General features: G+C 44.4%; 1 protein-coding gene across 1 annotated transcript in view; it reads left to right on the top strand.

Moving 5' to 3' along the window:
* LOC126428024 (uncharacterized protein K02A2.6-like) overlaps positions 1-22,379 on the top strand; it is a 54,716-nt gene that overhangs the window by 30,018 nt on the left and 2,319 nt on the right. The window contains exon 2 of the mRNA XM_050089903.1: positions 18,320-21,523. Coding sequence (XP_049945860.1) covers positions 18,813-21,523 — 2,711 coding nt within the window. The 5' untranslated portion in view covers positions 18,320-18,812. The remainder of the gene's footprint in view (positions 1-18,319; positions 21,524-22,379) is intronic.

Raw genomic sequence — 22,379 nt, 5'->3', positions numbered from 1 at the left:
CCAACACAGCCATTCGGCCCTAGCAGAACACTGCATTGAAACCGGATATACAGCGAATTTCGAAGAGACAAAAATCCTGACGGCCACAAGTGCCTACTGGGACAGTATCTACAAGGAGGCCACAGAAATTCGCGTAACAGATAACCTCATCAACAGGGACACCGGGTTTCAACTTAGCAAGGCCTGGAAACCATTACTAAACACCATCAAAGAGCAACGGCGCGAGCAGACGCGAGATGGACTGCGCCCACCACTGGGCGTGGCTGCAGCTGCCCCCACCCCACCCACCACACGGCGCCCCACTGGCCGTCCGCACAGGGGTACGACTCGGGACCCCGCGGACGTAAATACCACGGACACAGCACAGACAGATCATTCCGTCAGCACCACCTGATGATGGCAGAATGGTTATTCACCGAAATATCGTGCAACTTCGATGATCGGATCCGGCTGGACACCCGAGAATCTTGGATACAACTACTTTCATTCCACTTGTGTATCACTCATCCATTGAGAAGGATTGTCCTTGGTGATTTGTTGAAACATTTGTGTATTGTAAGGATTCCATTATTGTGTGGCCACTCTACTCATTATCGGTGTACGACGATCCCAGTTTTGAGGATGAATGAGGAAGTGACGTGCTCTGGAGTCTTACTAAATGACGCCAGACCAGTGGTTGACATTGCTTCGTCTGTAGCCATTTTCAGTTGTGCAGTTTGTGATTTGTCTTAGACAGAGCCCGTTTCACAGAATCTACCGAGTAGTTTGACCAATCCACGGCGGGTAAGAGGTCATTTGGCTAAGTGGCATCGGTAGAGATCCTCTACGATAATACGGGTGGTCCTCTCTACTGATATTGGTGCATTCTGATTGTATTAACTCTGTCAGATTTCACATCACCTGTAAGGAAGGAACATCAGTCATAGTCGAGAATAAAGGTACCCTCAAATGAAAGGCACAGTTGGTAATTCTTTGAAGGGATTACAGGGCAGGAGGATTGTCAGGAGTCAATTGTAATCTGTTTTGTTCACTCAATTCATCTACTAGTTCAAATTTACAAATTTTCTTACCCCAATTGTGTTTGACACATACATGATATTTATGTGACAACTCCCCCAATAAGCTGCAAATGTTTTTTATTTACCAGCACTCAGAAATCTTCCAATTTGTAAAGGAAATTCTCTCAAGTTTTCTTGTGGATTGCGTCATAACTGCTTTCGGAGCTTCATGTCCGGGCAGACAGTCTTGCTGTGGCCACTGGAGTGTGCTTTTGGGAGTCTGTGTGTGTGAGTATGTGTACTACTGCTAAAAAAGGTGCTATGTGCTGAAAAGGTAGTGTGAAAGCTCTTTCCTACTGTATGTTATTGTGGAACATGCACGGATCAGCTAGATGTGAGTGGTTGTCTTTTTCTTATTTTACATATTACTCCATTCAGGGTTTTCCATTATTGTATATGCACACTTTTTTTTACTCTGAATGGCGTACATATCATGAGAGAAAGAATTTTGATTAGAAATTTCATTTGTCCAATATCCTAAAATGTGATTACAGGTCACGGGCATACCCCTCAGAGAAAATTGATCTTCACAAACTGAACTCGCATCTCACCCTGACAAAGAGAGAGACACATCAATTCGGTGACAGTCTGAAGTCAGCCAAAATGTATAACGGATCATGATCAGCAGAAAATGTACCCAGCACTGTTGTTGTTGTTGTCTTCAGTCCTGAGAATGGTTTGATGCAGCTCTCCATGCTACTCTATCCTGTGCAAGCTTCTTCATCTCCCAGTACCTACTGCAACCTACATCCTTCTGAATATGCTTAGTGTATCCATCTCTTGGCCTCCCTCTACGATTTTTACCCTCCACGCTGCCCTCCAATGCTAAATTTGTGATCCCTTGATGCCTCAGAACATGTCCTACCAACCGGTCCCTTCTTCTAGTCAAGCTGTGCCACTAACTCCTCTTCTACCCAATTCTATTCAATACCTCCTCATTAGTTATGTGATCTACCCATCTAATCTTCAGCATTCTTCTGTAGCACCACATTTCGAAAGCTTCTGTTCTCTTCTTGTCCAAACTATTTATCGTCCATGTTTCACTTCCATACATAGCTACACTCCATACAAATACTTTCACAAACGACTTCCTGACACTTAAATCTATACTCGATGTTAACAAATTTCTCTTCTTCAGAAACGATTTCCTTGCCATTGCCAGTCTACATTTTATATCCTCTCTACTTCGACCATCATCAGTTATTTTGCTCCCCAAATAGCAAAACTCATTTACTACTTTAAGTGTCTCATTCCCTAATCTAATTCCCTCAGCATCACCCGACTTAATTCGACTACATTCCATTATCCTCGTTTTGCTTTTGTTGATCTTCATCTTATATCCTCCTTTCAAGACACTGTCCATTCCATTCAGCTGCTCTTCCAAGTCCTTTGCTGTCTCTGACAGAATTACAATGTCATCGGCGAACCTCAAAGTTTTTATTTCTTCTCCGTGGACTTTAATACCTACTCCAAATTTTTCTTTTGTTTCCTTTACTGCTTGCTCAGTATACAAATTGAATAACATCGGGGACAGGCTACAACCCTGTCTCACTCCCATCCCAACCGCTGCTTCCGTTTCATGCCCCTCGACTCTTATAATTGCCATCTGGTTTCTGTACAAATTGTAAATAGCCTTTCGCTCCCTGTATTTTACCCCTGCCACCTTTAGAATTTGAAAGAGAGTATTACAGTCAACATTGTCAAAAGCTTTCTCTGAGTCTACAAATGCTAGAAATGTAGGTTTGCCTTTCCTTAATCTATTTTCTAAGATAAGTCGTAGGGTCAGTATTGCCGCACGTGTTCCAACATTTCTGTGGAATCCAAACTGATCTTCTCCGAGGTCAGCTTCTAACAGTTTTTCTATTTGTCTGTAAAGAATTCGCGTTAGTATTTTGCAGCTGTGACTTATTAAACTGATAGTTCGATAAATTTCACATCTGTCAACACCTGCTTTCTTTGGGATTGGAATTATTATATTCTTCTTGAAGTCTGAGGGTATTTCACCTGTGTCATACATATTGCTCACCAGATGGTAGAGTTTTGTCAGGACTGGCTCTCCCAAGGCCGTCAGTAGTTCTAATGGAATGTTGTCTACTCCCGGGGCCTTGTTTCGACTCAGGTCTTTCAGTGCTCTGTCAAACTCTTCACGCTGTATCGTATCTCCCATTTCATCTTCATCTACATCCTCTTCCATTTCCATAATATTGTCCTTGTTGTGAATTGGCAGGAGCCAATTCATGGGGTTTGGAGGAAGCCGAAAGGCACGCGTTTAACTCACGCAGGCTGGCATGACGTCTGGAACAGGTAAAGTAATTATACTATCAAGAAAAGTACGTAGCTGCTGGAATACTTAACTTTAATCCATAATTGGTGAACATCGCTCTGACTGTTCAGGCATCACAAGATTAACAGCAAATGATAATGGCGCCTTGCTAGGTCGTAGCAAATGATGCAGCTGAAGGCTATGCTAACTATCGTCTCGGCAAATGAGAACGTATTTTGTCAGTGAACCATCTCTAGCAAAGTCGGCTGTACAACTGCGGCGAGTCCTAGGAAGTCTCTCTAGACCTGCCGTGTGGCGGCGCTTGGTCAGCAATCACTGACAGTGGCGACATGCGGGTCCGACGTATACTAACGGACCGCGGCCGATTTAAAGGCTACCACCTAGCAAGTGTGGTGTCTGGCGGTGACACCACAGTCCTCAAGTACATCGCCCTTGTATAGACCCTCTATATACTCCTTCCACCTTTCTGCTTTCCCTACTTTGCTTAGAACTGGGTTTCCATCTGAGCTCTTGATATTCATACTAGTCGTTCTCTTTTCTCCAAAGGTCTCTTTAATTTTCCTGTAGGCAGTATCTATCTTACCCCTAGTGAGATAAGCCTCTACATCCTTACATTTGTCCATCCCTGGTTAGCCATTTTGCACTTCCTGTCGATCTCATTTTTCAGACATTTATATTCCCTTTAGCCTCCTTCATTTACTGCATTTTTATATTTTCTCCTTTCATCAATTAAATTCAATATTTCTTCTGTTACCCAAGGATTTCTACTAGCCCTCGTCTTTTTACCTACTTCATCCTCTGCTGCCTTCACTACTTCATCCCTCAGAGCTACCCATTCTTCTTCTACTGTATTTCTTCCCCCATTCCTGTCAATTGTTCCCTTATGCTCTCCCTGAAACTCTGTACAACCTTTGGTTTAGTCAGTTTATCCAGGTCCCATCTCCTTAACTTCCCACCTTTTTGCAGTTTCTTCAGTTTTAATCTACAGTTCATAACCAATAGATTGTGGTCAGAGTCCACATCTGCCCCTGGAAATGTCTTACAGTTTAAAACCTGGTTCCTAAATCTCTGTCTTACCATTATCTAATCTATCTGATACCTTCTAGTATCTCCATAATTCTTCCATGTATACAACCTTCTTTTATGATTCTTGAACCAAGTGTTAGCTATGATTAAGTTATGCTCTGTGCAAAATTCTATCAGACGGCTTCCTCTTTCATTTCTTAGGCCCAATCCATATTCACCTACTATGTTCCCTTCTCTCCCTTTTCCTACTCTCGAATTCCAGTCACCCATAACTATTAAATTTTCGCCTCCCTTCACTACCTGAATAATTTCTTTTATTTCATCATACATGTCATCAATTTCTTCATCATCTGCAGAGCTAGTTGGCATATAAACTTGTACTACTGTAGTAGGCATGGGCTTCGTGTCCTTCTTGGCCACAATAATGCGTTCACTATGCTGTTGGTAGTAGCTTACCCGCACTCCTATTTTTTTATTCATTATTAAACCTACTCCTGCATTACCCCTACTTGATTTTGTATTTATAACCCTGTATTCACCTGACCAAAAGTCTTGTTCCTCCTGCCACTGAACTTCACTAACTCCCACTGTATCTAACTTTAACCTATTGATTTCCATTTTTAAATTTTCTAACCTACCTGCCCGATTAAGGGATCTGACATTCCATGCTCTGATCCGTAGAACGCCAGTTTTCTTTCTCCTGATAACTGATGTCCTCTTGAGTAGTCCCCACCCGGATATCCGAATGGGGGACTATTTTACCTCCGGAATATTTTACCCAAGAGGACGCCATCATCATTTAACCATACAGTAAAGCTGCATGCCCTCAGGAAAAATTACGGCTGTAGTTTCCCCTTGCTTTCAGCCGTTCGCAGTACCAGCACAGCAAGGCCATTTTGGTTAGTGTTGCAAGGCCAGATCAGTCAATCATCCAGACTGTTGCCCCTGCAACTACTGAAAAGGCTGCTGCCCCTCTTCAGGAACCACACGTTTGTCTGGCCTCTCAACAGATACCCCTCCGTTGTGGTTACACCTACGGTACGGCCACCTGTATCGCTGAGGCACGCAAGCCTCCCCACCAACGGCAAGGTCCATGGTTCATGGGGGTAGCACTATCTTTAGTCAAATCTCAAAACAATACACCATCCAGTCCAAAACTTCTAGTCTATCCCTGTAGTGCACAGCTCTGGTATGCTTCTCGCTACAGCAATAACAAACACGCTTTATGGAACATAGTATTTTATAGATCTACACAAAAAGTACAATAAATTACAGATTGTGCATGGCACTGAACACATTGACTGAACAACAATAATATAGGTTACAGAATAGGCCGGGCATTCATCTGGAATTAAGTAATACTGTTTCTTTGGCAGCTCAGAAAAAATGAACTGTACAGAAAAAATTGCACAGTACAGAAAAAAGCACTGGTACCGAAAAAGAACTGGTACCGAAAAAGCACTGATTTCCGAGGACACCGAGATTACGGGTCACGGAAAACACCAACGATAGTGCCGATGTCCATTCCGTCACCCGACGACAGTGGCTGCTTCAGCGCGTGGCGAGCAGTTACCGACGAGTTGGGGCGGGACAGACGAGGGGGCAATTCGGGGCAGTTCGGTGCACCGTCCCCCTCTCGTGAGAGGCCACAGGGCAGGGCCGGGGACAGCACTAGAAAGTGACTTCCTCGTCGAGGTCGGCGGTCGGCACCAGTGGCGATGTCGGAGATGACAGCCGCACAGAACACGGCAAAGGAGGTGGCAGCGGCATCGGGTGCAGCATGGTCGCACTGGCGACAGCAGTCGAAGAATGGGGGCAGAGGCGGGAACCCCAGACGGCAATCTGCCGAGCAGTGGCCCCCACTGACGGGCAACCAGACTGTGTGTGAACAGGAACAGGCAAAGAGGGGGGGAGGGGGGGGGGCGGGGGGACGTGTGCAGCCACAACCAGTCGAAGTGACCGGACGTCTGCCCGTCGGGAGTGCAGAACAGGCACGGGCACTGGCTCCGACAGCAGTCGATGACGGCAGGAACCCAGAACGGTCGGCGGGCAAAACCGTGAGCCCAGACAGGCGTACCCGTCTGGAATCGTCACAGAGCTGGCAACGGTGGTGAACGCGGTGTCGGATGCAGCAGCTGCAGGAGGGTCCACGTTAAGCAGCTCTGTCGTGCTCCTTCTCCCACTGAGAAATGGGGGAGGTGTGAGATGGTGAACATCACTAGCCTGACAAAAAGATGCAAATTCTTAAGAAACAAGCTCGAGTTCGTTATCAGTAACCGAGGTATAAGCAGGTCCCTCAATTGCAAAAACCTTAGACGGGGCTGAAATACTGGCCACCACAGGTGTGGAGGAACAATGTGCCACATGGGGAAACTTGCAACAGGTCTCCACTATAAAGAGCCAATACTGATTTAGAAAGGGCCTATCAAAATTGACACGTAGATGCTCACACGAGCACTACGGCATCGGCCGAGGGCAAAAAGAGGCCAGCGGGGCCGCCTGTTGCCAAACACTGTGAGTGAAAGTGGCGATAAGTGACATAATGTCCCCGTCACTGCCCAGCCGATACACCTGCCGTTGGGCCAGAGCTTCGGTGTGAGAGGTCTCCCAAAGATCGACGTACCGAAGCTGCAGTACGTTACGGCATACGGAAGTGGGAATTGCGACCTGGGGAGCAGCATCCTCTGTAGCTAACAAAAGACACTCATCAAAGATAGAAAAGTGGTGCTGGAGAGAGAAATAATTATGCAAGTGATCCAAGGCACCGGGAGTTTTTCCGGCCAACTGTGCTGCACAAAAGAGAGGACCTGACTGAGTACAGGATCCGTGGTGTCGGCCTATGATATCGTGGCACTAGTGATGGGAAAACCTTTAATTGCTTTCCGGTTCTCAGTATCTAAATAAAAACAGAGCGACTCATTCAGATCGAATGCCGTGTACGGCCCGATCAGAAGGCGACACGAGGCATCGGCGTTGGCATCGGCGTGTTGCGCTATTGGCAAGTAATGGATCCAATAATGTAACGATAACGGGAGAGGAAGAGAGCCCACCACTAAAAACAAACTGCTGTCGCGCCCAGCACAGAAGCTGAAGGGTTAAAACGAGCAACCGACGGCCCGTGATCCACAATTAAGTGGAGCTTAGAACCCTAAAAAAGACGTGAAACTCCTCAAGGGCAAACACAGATTCTAAAGCCTCCATTTCACTCTGAGAATACTGCTGCAGAGATGGAGTTAACGTCTCAGAAGCATAAGCAAGAGGTCATTCAGACCCGTTCACGTATTTGTGCGCAAACACCGTGCCGAGAGGCATCTGTAGTCAACACGACACGGTGACCCAGTTAAAAAGTAGCCACACACGGGGCACATCGATGCTCGGTCACAAGCTGTGTACCAGAAAAAAAAGGCATATTTTTACGGAAAAGTGCACGCAGGGGCCGAGCGACAGTGGACGCACCCAGTAAAAACTTACGGTAGTATGCAACTTTACCCAAAAACGGCTGCAGTTCGTAAATGGAGGTCGGCCACAGCAAAGAAGCAATTGCGTGAGCACGGCAATGCAACAATGGGTACTCAACTGACAGCTGAAAAAATTGAGATTTGGCAAGATTGCACTCGAGACGTGTGGACTGCAAAACAACTATCAATAGATAAAGGGCCCAAATGCATTCATATCAGAAACAGCCAGGAGAATAATGAAACAAACTTACCACTGGTTCACAATAAATATCTTAACCATTACTCAGCATCTGCATCAACATCTATACTCTGCAAATCATCGTGAAGTGCATGGCAGAGGATACATCCCATTGTATCAGTTATCAGGATTTCAACCTGTTCCATTTACGTGTGGAGCATGGGCAGAATGACTGACTGAATTCCCCTATGCATGCAGTAATTATTCCCATCTTATCCTCATGATCCCTATGTGAGCAATTCGTAGGGGAGGGAGGGACGGTTGTAGTATATCCCTAGAGTCATCATTCAAAGCTGGTTCTTGACATTTTGTTAATTGATTTTCCTGGGATAGTTTACATCTATCTTCAAGAATCTCCAGTTCCTTCACTATCTATGTGACACTCTACCACGGATCAAACAAACCTGTGACCATTCATGCTGCTCTTCTGCGTATGCATTCAATATTCTTCCTTAGTCCCATTTCATACAGATCTCGCACACCTGAACAATATTCTAGAGCCTGACTAAAAAATTAATCTTGCAAAAAAATTCATATTGTGTGTGTGTGTGTGTGTGTGTGTGTGTGTGTGTGTGTGTGTGAGAGAGAGAGAGAGAGAGAGAGAGAGAGAGAGAGAGAGAGAGAGCGTATTGATTTCCCTTTGATGTAGCAGGTAGCAGCTTTTTATATCAAAGAGTTAGACTTGCACTGGTTCACTGCTAATAATTTGGTTGCATCTATGCTAATGCCTGTATAGAAGAAAACTGCAACAAGCCTCTAAAGCCATGTCATATTAGTAGTGAATGCAAGTATTGAATGTGAACTGTCTAGTACCCTACGATCTACAGAGAGAGAAATCGATAATGCTGGGTCTGGCTTAAGAAAGGATATCCCAAATGAGGGTGCAATTTGGGGACTCACTACACAGTCAAAATACCTTTCAACAATGGCAGAAAAAGTGCGAACAGGATAATCTTCATGTTATGTGTCTGCTGTTGATTCCTTAGTTGCTAAAATGAACTATGATTTTTCCAACACGACAATGGAGAATCCAGGATGGAATGTAACAATATTATGAAATGAAAAGCGTAGTTGCTACTCACCATATAGCAGAGATGCTCAGATAGGCACTTCAAAAAGACAGATGAACAACACACACACCGTCAGAGACAGATGAAACACACATCAGCGATAAACAATGCGCGCACGCTCACACACACACACACACACACACACACACACACACACACACACACACAAAGAAAACCACCACCAGCCAGTGACTGCGGTCATCTGTGTGTAAGGATGTGTGTGTGTGTGTGTGTGTGTGTGTGTGTGTGTGTGTGTGTGTGTGTGTGTGTGTGTGTGTGTGTGTGTTTATCTCCGACGAAGGCCTCAAAGGCCTTGTTGGTCAATAGCTTACTTGTCTGAGAGTCTTTCTGTTGTGTCTATCCATTACTCAGCATTTCCGCTGTATTATGAGTAGCAACTATCCTTTTCATAATATTGTTATTTTCCAACATGAGTGAGGTACATCTTTGTGATGAAATGAGAGACTTGTACATCTTAGGCAGGTATGTTAAATAAATAAATGTCTTGTGACTAGGGCCTCCCGTCGGGTACACCGTTCACCGGGTGCAAGCCTTGCGATTTGACGCCACTTTGGCGACTTGCGCGTCAATGGGGATGGAATGATGATGATTAGGACAACACAACACCCAGTCCCTGAGCTGAAAAAGTCTCCGACCCAGCCGGGAATCGAACCCGGGCCCTTAGCAGTGACATTCTGTCATGCTGACCACTCAGCTACTGGGGGCGGGAGGCATATATGTTACAATTCAGTTTTGCACCACGGATCAAAAGTGGAGATATTCCACAATCTTGTTCCATATCTTTGTTGTCTTGGATCTGTCTCTCACTTTTTTGAATGAGAGGCACAAGAAGTTATAAAACTGGGAACTGAGAGTGCAAATGCTCCAGAAATCGCCTATTTGAATGCAGCCGTAAAACTAATATGTGTTCCAACATCAGACGGATGTTGATAGAAGATCTCAGAAACTGACAATGAGGATGCTTGAAGATTAAATGAAGTGAATACAACAAAATTCTTTTATTTAGTTGTAAAAATGGACCTTGTGTCAAAAGAAAACCACAAATTAATCTTTTCTTCCTGCAGCTCTGCCATGATGTCATTTGTAAAATTGTTCTTTGTAGATAGTAATTTATTTTTAAAAAATGAAATAAATAAATAAGGAAAATAAGATGTTTATAGTCAGATAGAGAAGAATGAGAACCAAAAGCATTTGTATAACATATGTAGACCTTTTTTTTTTTTTTTAAAAAAAAAAAAAAAAAAAAAAAAAAAAAGAGAGTATGATTCAATTGACAGGGAAGTATTATTCAACACCTTAAAAGAGTTTGGATCTGACAACGAACAGGTGGCAATCGAAAAGACGCACTAACAAACAGTAAATGCAAAATTAAATTTTTAGGTGAACCCTACAAACTTGAAACTGGTCTAAGATAAAGACATTGATGTCTCCAACTGCTGTTCAATTAAGTACAAGAAAAGGTAATCAAGCTATGGTGGAAAAAACAAAAGAAGGAGTTTAAAAAATTTTAAGTGTGTCAAAATGAGATAATCTGAGTACCAACTGTTTGGCTTTTACAGTCAATCTTGCCATCTTACCTGAATCTACAGAAGATGCAAGAATGCAGATAAATTTCCTACAACAGACAGTTTCAAAACGAGGCCTATGTGTATCTTCTGTAGAGTGGGGGGGGGGGGGGGGGGGATATCTGCAGAGGTGGCAGAGAGAGACATGGAAACTGATTAGAGAAGGATAAAAAAAGGACTACAAAGTTTAAATATCATACTGAAAAAATACTTTCAAATTCTTTCTATAGAGAAGATAAATTAGCAAGGGCATGGAAAATGGAAGTGGCTTTTCAGTTACCAAAAAGCCTGTATAACTAGAAATCTATTTCCACAAATGCAAAACATTAGCACTGCTATTAGACCAGAAGTCCTTCACACTTCTGAATATCTTTTGTTAAATACAGACAAACAGTTACGTGAAAACAAGGAAAGAAAAATCAGTCAGGAAAATCTCAAAACTAAAATATGACAATGCAAAATGGAAATTAAGAAGTAATAAGGAAGTTACTGAAAACAGAACAAATATAGGACACAATGAGGAAGAGAAGAATTGTATTCTAGGGACATCTTAAAAAATCTGGATTAAAAAAGAATAACAAAAAAAATTAACTTTTTTGACAGAAACCCAAAAACAGCCATGACAGGATCAAAGCAAATAAAGCAGACAGGAGAGAAATAGAAATAATGGAGGCAGAAATAAGAGAAAAATGAAAGTTCAGAGCAAAAGTAAAAAGTTGCAATGGCTTCTAGGAGAAAACAAAGAAAAATACAGGTGCAGTATGAACAGAAGAGAGAAACATAACAAAAGAATGAAAAACTACTGGAAAGAAAGAAAGGAGAGGAAAAAACAAAGGAGACAGACATTATTTCATGTGGTCCTCAATAGGGTGAAAAGAAAGAAGGCAGTAAAACACACTGTATTCCATGGTAGACTGCTTCCTGAAAACTCTGAATGGGGTAAATACAGGCTGCAATTACAGGTCACTTGCTTTCCTGAATAGTAATAAATGGAAGTTACTGCTGCATATTTAAGTCTGTCACGAAATATGCCTTGCGTTACTGATTGACTGATCACTTGGTACTTCTATTTTGAGCACAGGAGATTCAGAAATGCTCCTATACATGGTGTGATATTTATCTTGACTCACAAATAACATTTTGGACCAGAAGCAAAATAAAAAAAATTATCAAGTAAAAGTTTACTCACCAGGGAACATTAATCAGCATGACTTGTAAAAATGTGAACACCAGTATGTCAACCTCCTGGAGATGACAGTAAACAAGTGGAAATACACTAGGCATGCAGTCAAACGTCTTCAGTTGAAGATTTTTGTGTGACTACAATGTGCACCAATGAACAGAAGGCATTTTTTTTCTCATCTCTGGAGAATGTAAGTTAACAGATTGAAGAGCATTTTTCCTTGTGTTTCCATTTGTTACTGTCAACTTCAGCAAGTGGCTGAGATACATTACTCTAGGTGCCTGCTCTACATCTATATCATGAGGGGCATGGCAGAGGGTACGTCCCACTGCACCAGTCATCAGGGCTTTTTCCTGTTCCACTCACATATGGAGTGCAGGAAGAATGATTGTTTGAGTGCCTCTGTGCATGCAGTAATTATTCTGATCTTATCCTCACGATCCCTATCCGAGTACTAGATAGAGTATTGCAGTATATTCATAGAAGCAACATTTAAAGCCTGTTCTTGAAACTTTGTTAATAGACTTTCTCAGAATAGTTTACGTCTATCTTCGAGAGTCTTTCCGCTCAGTTTTCTCATTGTCTCTGCGACACTCTCCCGTGGATCAAACAAACTTGTGACAATTTGTGCTGCCCTTCACTGTATACGTTCAATATTTCCTGTTGGTCTTACTTGGTATGTGTCCCACACACTTGTGCAATATTCTAGAGCCAATTGCACCAGTGGTTTGTATGCAATCTCCTTTATAAATTGATTGCACTGACCCAGCATTCTACCAATAAATCAACCCGCTTTACTTATGATTGAGCCCATATGATCATTTCGTTTCCTATCCCTACAGAGATTTACACCCAGGTATTTGTATGAGTTGGCCAATTCCAGCAGTGACTCATTTATATAATACTCAAAGGATACTACGTTTTTTCATTTTGTGAAGTGTACGTTTTACATTTATGAACATTTAAAGCACGTTACCAATTTTTGCACCACTTTGAAATTTTATTGAGATCTGACTGAATATTTATGCAACTTCTTTAAGATAGTACTTCATTATGGTCAACTGCATTAGCTGCAAAAAGTCTAAGGTTACTATTAATATTGTCTGCAAGGTCATTAATATACAACACGAACAGCAAGGGTCCCAATAAATTTCCCTGAGGCACACCTGCAGCTACTTCTACATTTGATGACGACTCTTTATCCGAGACAACGAGCTCGGTCCACCCTACCAAAAAGTTTTCAATCGAGTCACAAATTTCACTTGACACTCCGTACGACTATACTTTTGACAACAAGCGTAGGTGTGGTACCGAGTCAAATGCTTTTCGGAAATCGAGTAAAACTGTATCTACGCGGTTGCCTCGATCCAAAGCTTTCAGTAAGCCGTGTGAGAAAAGTGCGAGTCGGGTTTCACGTGATCAATGTTTTTAGAAACGGTGCCAGTTGGCATAGAGGTGGTCATGCTGTTCAACATACCTCATTATGTTTGGACACAGAATACGTTCTAAGATTCTGCAACAAATTGACGTCAAGGATATTGGACGGTAGTTTTGTGGACCACTCCTACTATCCTTCTTGTGGGCAGGTGTGACCTGTGCTCTTTTCCAAGAAATGGGCACAGTTTTTTATTCGGTGGATCTACAGTAGATTATAGTTAGAAGAGAGGTTACCGTAAATCATCCACAAATTCAGTGTAGAATCAGAGGGGAATTCCATCGGGGGCTGGGGCTTTGTTAAGTTTTAACAATTTCAGCTGTTTCTCAACATCACTGACACTAATACTTATTCCATTCATCTTTTCAGTGGTACAAGAATTAAGTTAGGGAAATTCTCCTGGGTTTTCCTTTGTAAAGGAACATTTGGAAACAGAGTTAAGTATTTCAGCTTTTGCTCTGCTACCCTCAATTTCAGTTCCCATCTCATTCCGTAGGAACTGGACACTAACTTTGGCGACACTAACAGCCTTTACGTATGACCAGAATGCCTTTGGGTTCTGTAAAATATCATTTGACACATTCTGCTACAGTAGTCACTGAAGCTCTCTGTGCGGTACTACAGGGCAGTCAGAGTCAGTTTTGTGTTGCATCGTGGTTACACGAATGATAAACTGTTAAATGTTTATGAGCAGGTCCTGGGGACAGGAACTGGTTCACCAAATAAAAAAATATAGGGTACTATTTACAAAAAACATATTCTTGCTCATATCTTTGAAATGAAAAAAGATAAAAGAAATGAGGTCATGCTGGTTAATGCCCTGTGGTATCTGAGCATTTTCTCGATACAATTTTCATTTTGCTTCCATATAAAATGTTGCTGGCAGTGGTCAAGATAAATTTGATATCCTGTATAACAATGGAGTTGTCAAGCAGATATGATTTTAATTTATTTTATATACTTATTTAATTATTCATCCTTTGCCAACTCAAATACAGTGCCATGTTTAAGTCAGAAACTATGACCACAAATAGGATTTGCAAATTCAAAACCATTATACGAGGCGTAAAGCAGACTTTTATATGATCATTTGGTGAACAGAAGATTAAACCTAACAATACCAATGCAATTTCAGTAACATGTAAAGAGTTGGGGGGGGGGGGGCTTTATACCCAATCTAAAAAAAAAAATTTGATACCTTTGTTAATTGTTAATAACTTACACCAACAGTACAGTACCTTGCGCTGTGCTAATGTGTAAGCAGGGTCTAGAACCTGCACATATCTTTTAGAATAATCTTAGCAACGCCAATGCACTTTCAAAAAAATGTTCAAATGTGTGTGAATTCCTAAGGGACCAAAGTGCTGAGGTCATCAGTCCCTAGACTTACACACTACTTAAACTAACTTATGCTAACGACAACACACACACACACACACACACACACACACACACACACACACACACACATACACACACACACACACCCATGCCCGAGGAAGGACTCAAACCTCCGGCAGGAGGAGCCGCCCAATCAGTGACACTGACACGGTGCCTCAAACCACGCGGACACTCTGCGTGACACACTTTCAATAACGTGGGGGAGGGGGTATTTAATGACTGTCGGCAAGGTGAATTTTAAAACCTATAAAATTCCTTAATTGTTGTTGACTTTTACTCACACCATACTTTTTTAAAGAGATACTAATGTGTAATTAGGGTCCTGAAACTGAAAATATTGAATACGACTTTCATTGTGGAAAGTCACATCTAAAATTTTTGGATTAAGTTACTCTGAAAAATTTAAACCATTATGGAAACTGGTAGAAGACTATTAAAAACAATAAAAAATCTCAATATTTTAAAATATCTAGTACCCGAGTGGAATACAATACTTGTAAAGGCTCGGCATAAAGTAAACCCCATCCTTGTATTGAAAGGGCTAATTTTAACAGCAAAGAGCTCATACGTCAAGCAAGCTGTTTTTCATAATTTACTATCACATTATCTTAATATTTCGACATGAGATACTTTTAAAAAGTAACTCGAGCAGTGGTTTATACAAAAATGTTCATATAACTTTGATTTAATATGAATAATAATGTAAGGGATAAGTCTGTCCTAGAAATGAGAATAATCTCAACTATAATTTCCTTTAAGTCTCGAAACAGAGCATACTTTATCATCAATGCACGTGTCCCTATAAATGAAGATAACAAGAGAAACCCAGAAAAAGTGGACAACTTTTGAGAAACACTTGAAGTTGCAACATCCAAAATTCCTCACTATCATCTTATGGTGTGTGCCGTCTACTTTCGACAAAGGCCTCATTGACCAAAAGCTTATATTGCTACAGTCTTTCAGTTGTGCCTATTTCTGACTCAGCATCTCTGTTATATGGTGAGTAGCAACTTTCCTTTTCATAATATTATTCTAAATAAAAATGGACAATTGGAAGAACTTAACAAGAAGGAAAGGGATATACTCAGGAAAATTCTTGGACCTCAGAAGACTACTGACAGAACTTGCAAAAACAGGAAAAACCAGGAGCTCTGCAAGTACACCAAAAAATTAATGGACATAATGCAGAAATGATGGTTGAAATTTTATGGACACCTAGCAAGAATCGACAAACGCCAACTGATCAAAAAGATCTTCAATTATATCACATCATTAAAGTCCTCCTCTAAATTTACAGAAGAGGGCAAAAGAGATGTACAAGAAACTGGTATTACAGTACAGAGGATCCAAACCAGAGAAGAAATCAAAAGCAAAGTCAGCAGCATAAAATCATTTGAAGAGAAACCACAAACAAGGAGAGCCACACATTACATTTCTGAGGAGGAGAGAAAGAAAAGAAGTGAAAGAATTAAGAGTTTCTGGGAAGAGAAAAAAGAAAGGCCTCAAAGCCTTAAGCCATAGTTGGCCAATTTCAGAAAGAAAGAAAGAAAAATATTGTACAGTATCAAATTGTATATAAAACCAACTCTGCACTGTAGAATGAATTATGTGCTGCTTCCGGAATTATTTCATTGTAGTGTATCGTATAAGGTAATGCTGTAATTTGTACTTTGTTGAAACTGCCCACAGGTGTAAAATTACACGTTACACAAAGAAAATAAAATTTAATTTGAACAGTATAGGACTCATCACAGATATAAAATACCTACTTAAAATGTATACAGTCTCAGATCGGACCAGGCAAGGACGGGGCAGGAAGGCGGCCAGTGCGTTTTCCGTGGAACCGTCACATTCTCACACTACTTTTATTTTTAATTAAATTCTGCACACCACTGTGTAATTATTAGCAGATTTTCATAGCTGAATGGTTCACTCATTACTTTCAGTTACATTTATGAATGTACTGTTGTTTCTGAATTGTTGACACCAAACTTCAAATGGAGGTAAGTTTCATTGAATTTGCTCTATATTTACTCTATTGAAAGGAGTTTAGAAGCTGTCTACAATAGGTTCTGGACTGAACTGAGGAGGCTGCAGCTACACTCCTGGAAATGGAAAAAAGAACACATTGACACCGGTGTGTCAGACCCACCATACTTGCTCCGGACACTGCGAGAGGGCTGTACAAGCAATGATCACACGCACGGCACAGCGGACACACCAGGAACCGCGGTGTTGGCCGTCGAATGGCGCTAGCTGCGCAGCATTTGTGCACCGCCACCGTCAGTGTCAGCCAGTTTGCCGTGGCATACGGAGCTCCATCGCAGTCTTTAACACTGGTAGCATGCCGCGACAGCGTGGACGTGAACCGTATGTGCAGTTGACGGACTTTGAGCGAGGGCGTATAGTGGGCATGCGGGAGGTCGGGTGGACGTACCGCCGAATTGCTCAACACGTGGGGCGTGAGGTCTGCACAGTACATCGATGTTGTCGCCAGTGGTCGGCGGAAGGTGCACGTGCCCGTCGACCTGGGACCGGACCGCAGCGACGCACGGATGCATGCCAAGACCGTAGGATCCTACGCAGTGCCGTAGGGGACCGCACCGCCACGTGCTCCTGGGGTATCGGCGAGGACCATTCGCAACCGTCTCCATGAAGCTGGGCTACGGTCCCGCACACCGTTAGGCCGTCTTCCGCTCACGCCCCAACATCGTGCAGCCCGCCTCCAGTGGTGTCGCGACAGGTGTGAATGGAGGGACGAATGGAGACGTGTCGTCTTCAGCGATGAGAGTCTCTTCTGCCTTGGTGCCAATGATGGTCGTATGCGTGTTTGGCGCCATGCAGGTGAGCGCCACAATCAGGACTGCATACGACCGAGGCACACAGGGCCAACACCCGGCATCATGGTGTGGGGAGCGATCTCCTACACTGGCCGTACACCACTGGTGATCGTCGAGGGGACACTGAATAGTGCTCGGTACATCCAAACTGTGGTGTCACCGCCAGACACCACACTTGCTAGGTAGTAGCTTAAATCGGCCGCGGTCCATTTAGTACATGTCGGACCCGCGTGTCGCCACTGTGTGATCGCAGACCTAGCGCCACCACAAGGCAGGTCTCGAGAGACGATATAGCACTCGTCCCAGTTGTACGAGGAGATTGCTAGCGACCATACGGACGAAGCCTTCCTCTCATTTGCCGAGAGCCAGTTAGAATAGCCTTCTGCTAAGTCCATGGCTACGACCTAGCAAGGTGCCATTAGCCTTACCTACTTTGAGAGTTATAGTATAAATGTCTCAAGAAGAATGCTGTAGTCATCAAATAATAAAGTTAAGTATAAAGCAGCTACGTACTTTTCTTGCTACCATTCAATAGTTATCCTGTTCCAGAATTGACGCCCGTCGGCGTGTGTGTGTACGCGTGCCTTCCTTTCTTTCGGCTACCCGTCACTGTGGACTGGCTGCCTTGTCAGCCCACTTCATTGGCGACGAGTCTACAAAGGATCTTGTGTTTTGCTTTGCCCTAATTTACTTGTGTCATGGCTTCGCCAGATGTACTGTCCGAATTTTATCGCTTGCAGAATCAGCAGACGCAGGCGTTATTGGATGCCCTTGGACAGCTCGTCCAGGGTCAACGTGCGCTGCACGCCGATGCGGCCGCCGCCGCTTCACCGCTACCGCAGCCACAACCTGCCGTTGCACCGCCTTTTAGGCACTACGACCCGAACCACGAGTCCTGGCAAGAGTGGTCCCGCCAGTTTGCCTTCCACCTCGCTGCCTACAGAATTCAAGGTAATGAGCGGCAGCCGTTTTTGCTTTCTTGTGTCGGTGTGTCCACCTACCATGTGATAGTGAAATTGTTTCCCCGACGAGACGTACAAACAACTGGGCAACCCTCCGTTGCGTTCCGCAAATGGTAAGCTAACCACATATTCAGGACAGACAATACCTGTGTTAGGACAGTGCAGCCTTCTTGCAACGTACAAGGGACAAACAAAACTTGTGTCATTTTACGTTCTTCGTTCTTCTTCTGCAGTGAACTTGTTTGGCTTAGATTTATTTCAGTTGTTTAACATGTCTATTGTAAATCAGGTCCTCTCAGTGAATCAGACTGTGCCTTCAGACAGTGTTTCTCGCTTATGTGACGAATTTGCAGATATTTTTGCACCGGGCTTAGGTTGCGCTAAAAACTATGAAGCACATTTGGAACTGAAAGTAAACGCGCAACCGAAATTTTTCAGAGCGCACAATGTTCCCCACGCCTTGCGTGATGAGGTCGCAAGAACATTAAACGATCTCGAATCACAGGGTGTAATTGAACGTGTGCAAGCTTCTCTCTGGGCCTCACCCTTAGTAATTTTGCCAAAACCTTCTGGAAAATTGAGACTTTGCGTGGACTTCAAGGCCACAGTGAATCCCCAACTAGTGACTGCTACTTTTCCTTTGCCCCGCCCGGAAGACCTTTTTGCTAAACTGTGCCCGGGAAAATATTTTTCGAAGTTGGATCTCGCCGATGCGTACTTGCAAATACCTGTGGACGCCGAATCCCAGCGCGTATTGGTAGTTAACACGCATCTTGGATTGTACAGGTTCAAAAGAGTGCCATTCGGGTGTGCATCCGCCCCTGCATTGTTTCAGCAATATTTACAAACTATTTGTGCGTCGGTCCCTACTGCAGCAAACTATCTGGACGATATAGTGATCTCCGGACAGACAGAAGAAGATCATCTTGCGAACTTACGAACATTATTTCAGGTCTTGCGACAAAATGGTCTTCGCTTGAGGAAGGACAAATGTGTGTTTTTTGCTCGTGACTTACCATACCTGGGCCATGTCATCAATGCCCAAGGCATACATCCGAGTCCAGAGCACCTCCGTGCCATACAAGATTTACCTTCCCCTTGCAATGTGAAACAGCTACAGAGTGTGTTGGGTAAAATTAACTATTACAATAAATATGTGCGCAATGCCTCTTCCATTTCAGCTCTGCTTCATCGCTTACGCCGTAAAGGTGTTCCGTTCGTGTGGACGACGGAATGCGAACGCGCCTTTCGCCAGTTGAAATCGGCGTTGCTTTCTAATACTTGTCTCACGCCTTTCGATCCCCAGAAACCCCTTTTGTTGATGGTAGATGCATCGGATTTCGGGATCGGTGCAGTGCTTGCGCACAAAGTTGGCTCCCATGATCGCCCTATTGCCTTTGCGTCCAAATTTCTCTCGTCTGCGCAAAGAAATTACTCGCAGATAGAGAAAGAAGCTTTGGCTCTCGTGTTTGGTGTTACTAAGTTCCATGATTTCTTGTATGGTCGTCACTTCACCATCATCACAGACCACAAACCTTTAACATCGCTTTTTCATCCGACCAAGCCTGTACCTCCACGTACAGCGCAGAAATTCATTCGCTGGTCTATTTTCCTCTCGCAGTACCGCTACGATATCTTGTATCGGTCCACTGCTAAGCACGGAAACGCCGATGCGTTGTCCCGTTTGCCTGTTGCTGAGGATAAAGCATTCGATTCTTCCGAACTTGCTTGCATGTTCATTGATTCGGAAACCGATGAAGTGGTCGAATCGTTTCCGATTGATTTTCGTCGTGTAGCTACAGCCACAGCTGCTGACCCTGTCCTTGCTACTGTTTTGCGTTTTGTTGCTACGCAATGGCCTTTGTCAAAGTCTCGGATCGAGGATCCGTTGGTTCGCCGATTTTTTGCTCACAAGGAGAGACTTTTTGTTCGACGTGGTGTTTTGTTGTTGCGTTCTGATAATGATCAGTCCAGGGTCGTGGTCCCAGGTTCGTTACAGTCCTCTGTTTTACGGCTTCTTCACCAAGGACATTGGGGTATAGTGCGAACGAAACAACTTGCTCGTCAGCACTGTACTTGGTTCGGAATCAATGCTGCGATTACGAATATGTGTTCTTCTTGCATGGCGTGTGCCGAACAACAATCCGCACCGCCGCGGAAAGTCTTTGTATGGCCAAAAGCCACTTCCCCTTGGCAACGCTTGCACATTGATTTTGCTGGTCCATTCTGGAATGCTCGATGGTTGGTTCTGGTCGATGCCTTCAGTAACTTTCCTTTTGTTGTCCGGATGTCTTCCACGACGTCCTCCGCCACCATCCAAGCGTTGTCTGCTATCTTTTGCATAGAAGGTCTTCCGCAGACTATTGTTTCCGACAATGGCCCACAATTCATGTCCGCAGAATTTCAGTCATTCTGCCAGGCCAATGGTATTCAACATCTGACATCCGCGCCGTTTTCGCCTCAGTCCAACGGTGCCGCTGAACGATTGGTCCGGACTTTCAAGTCACAGATGTTGAAATTGAAAGAGTCGCATTCTCGGGAGGACGCACTGTTGCTCTTTTTGTCTTCGTATCACTCTCAGCCCCGAGATGGTCGCTCGCCGGCTGAGTTGCTCCACGGTCGTCCTCATCGCACCTTGATGTCCTTGCTGCATCCGCCGCATCAGGTTCCTGTGCAGCGGCAGACTCCTGCTTTTGCTCCAGGCGACGTTGTATTTTATCGCAACTATCGCGGTTCACGGCGTTGGCTCGCAGGGCGCATTCTTCGCTGCCTCGGCCGCGCGATGTATTTGGTTTTGGGGGCCTCTGGTGAGGTGCGTCGGCATCTCAATCAGCTGCGCCTCTGTCGTCGCACGGGTTCTGCCGCTCCCCGTCTGCTTTCAGCAACGGTGCCGTCCGGTCAGCGCCCTGGGGACCCATCTACTGGCTCGCCTCATCCCCAGGTGTTACCGACGATGCCTTCCCATTTGCCCCATGGCGGCGCGCCGCCGCAGCCGCAGCCGCCGCCGCCGCCGCCGCCTGTTCTCCCGCCGGCGCCGCCCGCATTAGACGCTTCGCTGCAGCCTCCAAGCGCCTCCCTGGGTCACGCGCCGCCGATCGCTTCCCGTGACCAGCTGTCCTCCGCCATGGAACTCCCGCCCGCTCCGGACCACATGACGTCATCGCGCGTCGGCTACCCCGACGCAATGGAGTTCGACACTTCGGCCCCTCATGTTTCTTTACGGGCGCATACACCGCATGTTGACGTGCACCCTGGACTAGCTTTACAGGCGTTTCCTAGCTCCCCTCGGACCGAATGGCCGGGTGCGGGTGGCACAGCCTCGCCTGTTGTTAGGCTCCCCACCTCATCGCATACGTCAACATGGGGTCCTCCCCACGGCGGGCGGAAGCCTTATCTCACGACCGTTCGCCGATTTGCGGGGGAGGAATGTGGTGTCACCGCCAGACACCACACTTGCTAGGTAGTAGCTTAAATCGGCCGCGGTCCATTTAGTACATGTCGGACCCGCGTGTCGCCACTGTGTGATCGCAGACCTAGCGCCACCACAAGGCAGGTCTCGAGAGACGATATAGCACTCATCCCAGTTGTACGAGGAGATTGCTAGCGACCATACGGACGAAGCCTTCCTCTCATTTGCCGAGAGCCAGTTAGAATAGCCTTCTGCTAAGTCCATGGCTACGACCTAGCAAGGCGCCATTAGCCTTACCTACTTTGAGAGTTATAGTATAAATGTCTCAAGAAGAATGCTGTAGTCATCAAATAATAAAGTTAAGTATAAAGCAGCTACGTACTTTTCTTGCTACCATTCAATAGTTATCCTGTTCCAGAATTGACGCCC

The sequence above is a fragment of the Schistocerca serialis genome, chromosome 12 (genome assembly GCF_023864345.2).
Source record: "Schistocerca serialis cubense isolate TAMUIC-IGC-003099 chromosome 12, iqSchSeri2.2, whole genome shotgun sequence".
In the NCBI taxonomy this organism is placed as follows: Eukaryota; Metazoa; Arthropoda; class Insecta; order Orthoptera; family Acrididae; genus Schistocerca; species Schistocerca serialis.
This window is presented reverse-complemented; position numbering and strand designations above follow the sequence as displayed.